Raw genomic sequence first — 2630 nt, forward strand, 5'->3', positions numbered from 1 at the left:
CCATCTGTCAGTGGACAGTGTTGTCCACCAACTAGTGAATTACAATCAACAAAATAAATCAAAATAAAGGAATAATGTTAGGAGGACTAGTAGCTGACGATGGTCTTGTTATAGCGACTAATAATGTGTACATATTTAATGTGACACATAATACAATAGTAAGTTATTATTAGTATTAATGTACAATACATTATCACATCAGCTTTTTTGTGCGATGTATTATGATTAAAAATTAATGGATGTATTGAAAATTAACAAACTTTTGAAAAAAGCTTTGAAATTATAAATTTTTTTTATACAGTCGTAGTCTTTCTAGCTTTGACATAATATACATGTAAATTAATCTAAGGCCACATTTACACTAATTCTTTTTTTATCAGAAATTGGAGAGTTTTAGTTTTGGAATTTAGATATGGGTTTTGTTAGCTCAAAATCACTTGTTTTACCTTATAAGGTATTATGTTTATTCTTTGTATTTAGCATTGGGAGAGTATTAAAAAAGGATCAATATCTGGTGAGGGACTCTGGACTAAGGAGAGATATACTCATGCTAGTGCTATTATCAATGGTGACTCTACCTCACCTGCACTAGTAGTGATTGGGGGACGGGATAATAACAGTCAAGTAGTGAATGAATGTTTGTTATTTGATGATTTTACTACTGGTCAGTTCAGTTGTAAGAAGGTATGTGTACATGTACATGTGTATGTACATGTATATGCATACATGTAAATATGAAATACATGTACAGGTTTCTGCCTAAAAATAAATTATAGGTGGTTGGAGACTAATATTGTTCCTTTTATATTTATTACACTACACTAGTAGACTACAATATCATGCTTTAGGCATGGTTACTAATATTAATTGCATAGTAGGTCTAAGTATGATGAACTGGTTGGTTCATTTGTTGAGGTGGTTGTCCCGACCACCTCTGACCACCATAGGCAGAACTATGCATGTACACATGTACATGTATATCAGTATTATTTCTCATTGTCTACAGATTCCTCTACCTGAATCTGTTACTGGTAGATACTATCACTCACTCACAGCAGTCACAATGTCTCCACACTGTGCGTGGCTAGTAATTGTTGGAGGATATGAAGAGTTTGAATGGAAAGATGTTGGAGGAGGAGTGGAGGAGCCAACGAGTACACTTATCACTGATACTAATAGACTAACAATGATAATTGAATTAGGTAAAATAATAATAATAATTGAAATCACATTATAATGAGGATTGTTACAGACTTCTTTTTAATTTAATATTCTCCTTATTTCAGTGTATATTGAAGCTGGTGAGTGGATAGTGCAGTCAGTACTGGATGGTAATGATCTCACTAGTAAGAAATATCAAGAAAAGTATTCAACATACAGCAAGACCAGAACATGGTGGATGGATCAGCTAATAGAATATCCCACAAAGAAGGAAATGAAGCTTCAGAGATACATCCAGTCTTTACATCAAGAACTACAAGTGGCTCATCAGAACAAAGTATCACTACAGGAGGCACTGACTGAGGCCAATAAACAAGGTACATGTACATGTATATGTGTAATGTAATGTAATGTATAGCTATAGAAATTTGGAGTGTATGATTTTGGCCGAATGATTTTCATAAAAATTTTTCAACACCCTTTAAATATTTTTTAAAATGCAATTCACTATTATAGCCCATGGTTTTTTTTCAAAAAAATGCCTCTGGACTCACCCCCAACTTTATTACATATTTTATGCATATTGATATCCTTATGCTATATAGAAAGTTTGAGGTGATTCTGACTTGAATTTTTAAGAATTTTACCAAAATCTTAAATTTTATGCTACCACAATCACCCATTGATGAATGGAGCTAGATTTACTGAAATACATTGTACATAAGCATACAATGTACATGCTTGTTGCTGCATCAAATTTTCTAGCTACATGTACGTGTACGTATACATGTACATGTACATGTACACATTATACACATTATGTTTATACACATTATGCATGTACATTGTACATGTATGATTATTCTTGTTATCTTTTCAGCTAACTTTGACAAAATTGAAACTGTAAAGAGTGAGAAATTGGAAGAGGTGTTAAAAGCACAGGCACAGTTACAAGAAGAGAAACAGATTATTACTGGTTAGTGTATCATCAGTACATAATTTTAGATGATTCTATTAATGTAGAAGATTATGAGAAACTGAAAGTTAAAGTTGCTGATTATGAAATATATATAACTGAAATAGAAGAAGAGAAGAAACAAGTAGAGGAAGAGAAGGAAAAATTAGAGGAAAAATATCTCCAGGAGAAACAGATCACTAAAGGTTAGAGTGTTGTCATCAATGTGTATATTATATGAGAGAATATTTAGAATTGAAAAGTGAAGTTGCTGATAATGAATTGTATACTGCCAAACTAATGAAGGAGAGGGAGCAATGGAGTCAAATGAAAGAGACTAGTACCATTGGATTACAATTTAACTACCTGATCCCTTCAATGGGTAAGAGTATTATTGACTGACTGAGTGACTGTACTTTATACAATTGATAGATAATTTGGATTGTCTGAGTGATGTCCAGGTAGCAGAGCAGAAGCTGTTCTTAATTCAAGGAGACAAACCTCAACTGATGAA

At 32.7% G+C, this 2630-nt stretch overlaps 1 protein-coding gene across 1 annotated transcript; it reads left to right on the forward strand.

Annotated features, from left to right (window-relative positions):
- Positions 1–43: 43 nt before the first annotated feature.
- Positions 44–2585, forward strand: LOC109589995 (uncharacterized; the record flags this gene model as incomplete). Its single annotated transcript, XM_020005959.1, has 8 exons — positions 44–158; positions 481–684; positions 1007–1202; positions 1287–1538; positions 2042–2137; positions 2185–2322; positions 2370–2498; positions 2549–2585. Coding segments are annotated over exons 1-8 (1136 nt in total), but the record flags the coding sequence as incomplete, so codon positions are not given.
- Between the last annotated feature and the right edge of the window lie 45 nt (positions 2586–2630).

This window comes from Amphimedon queenslandica, unplaced genomic scaffold (genome assembly GCF_000090795.2).
Source record: "Amphimedon queenslandica unplaced genomic scaffold, v1.1 AMPQUscaffold_10644, whole genome shotgun sequence".
NCBI lineage: Eukaryota > Metazoa > Porifera > Demospongiae > Haplosclerida > Niphatidae > Amphimedon > Amphimedon queenslandica.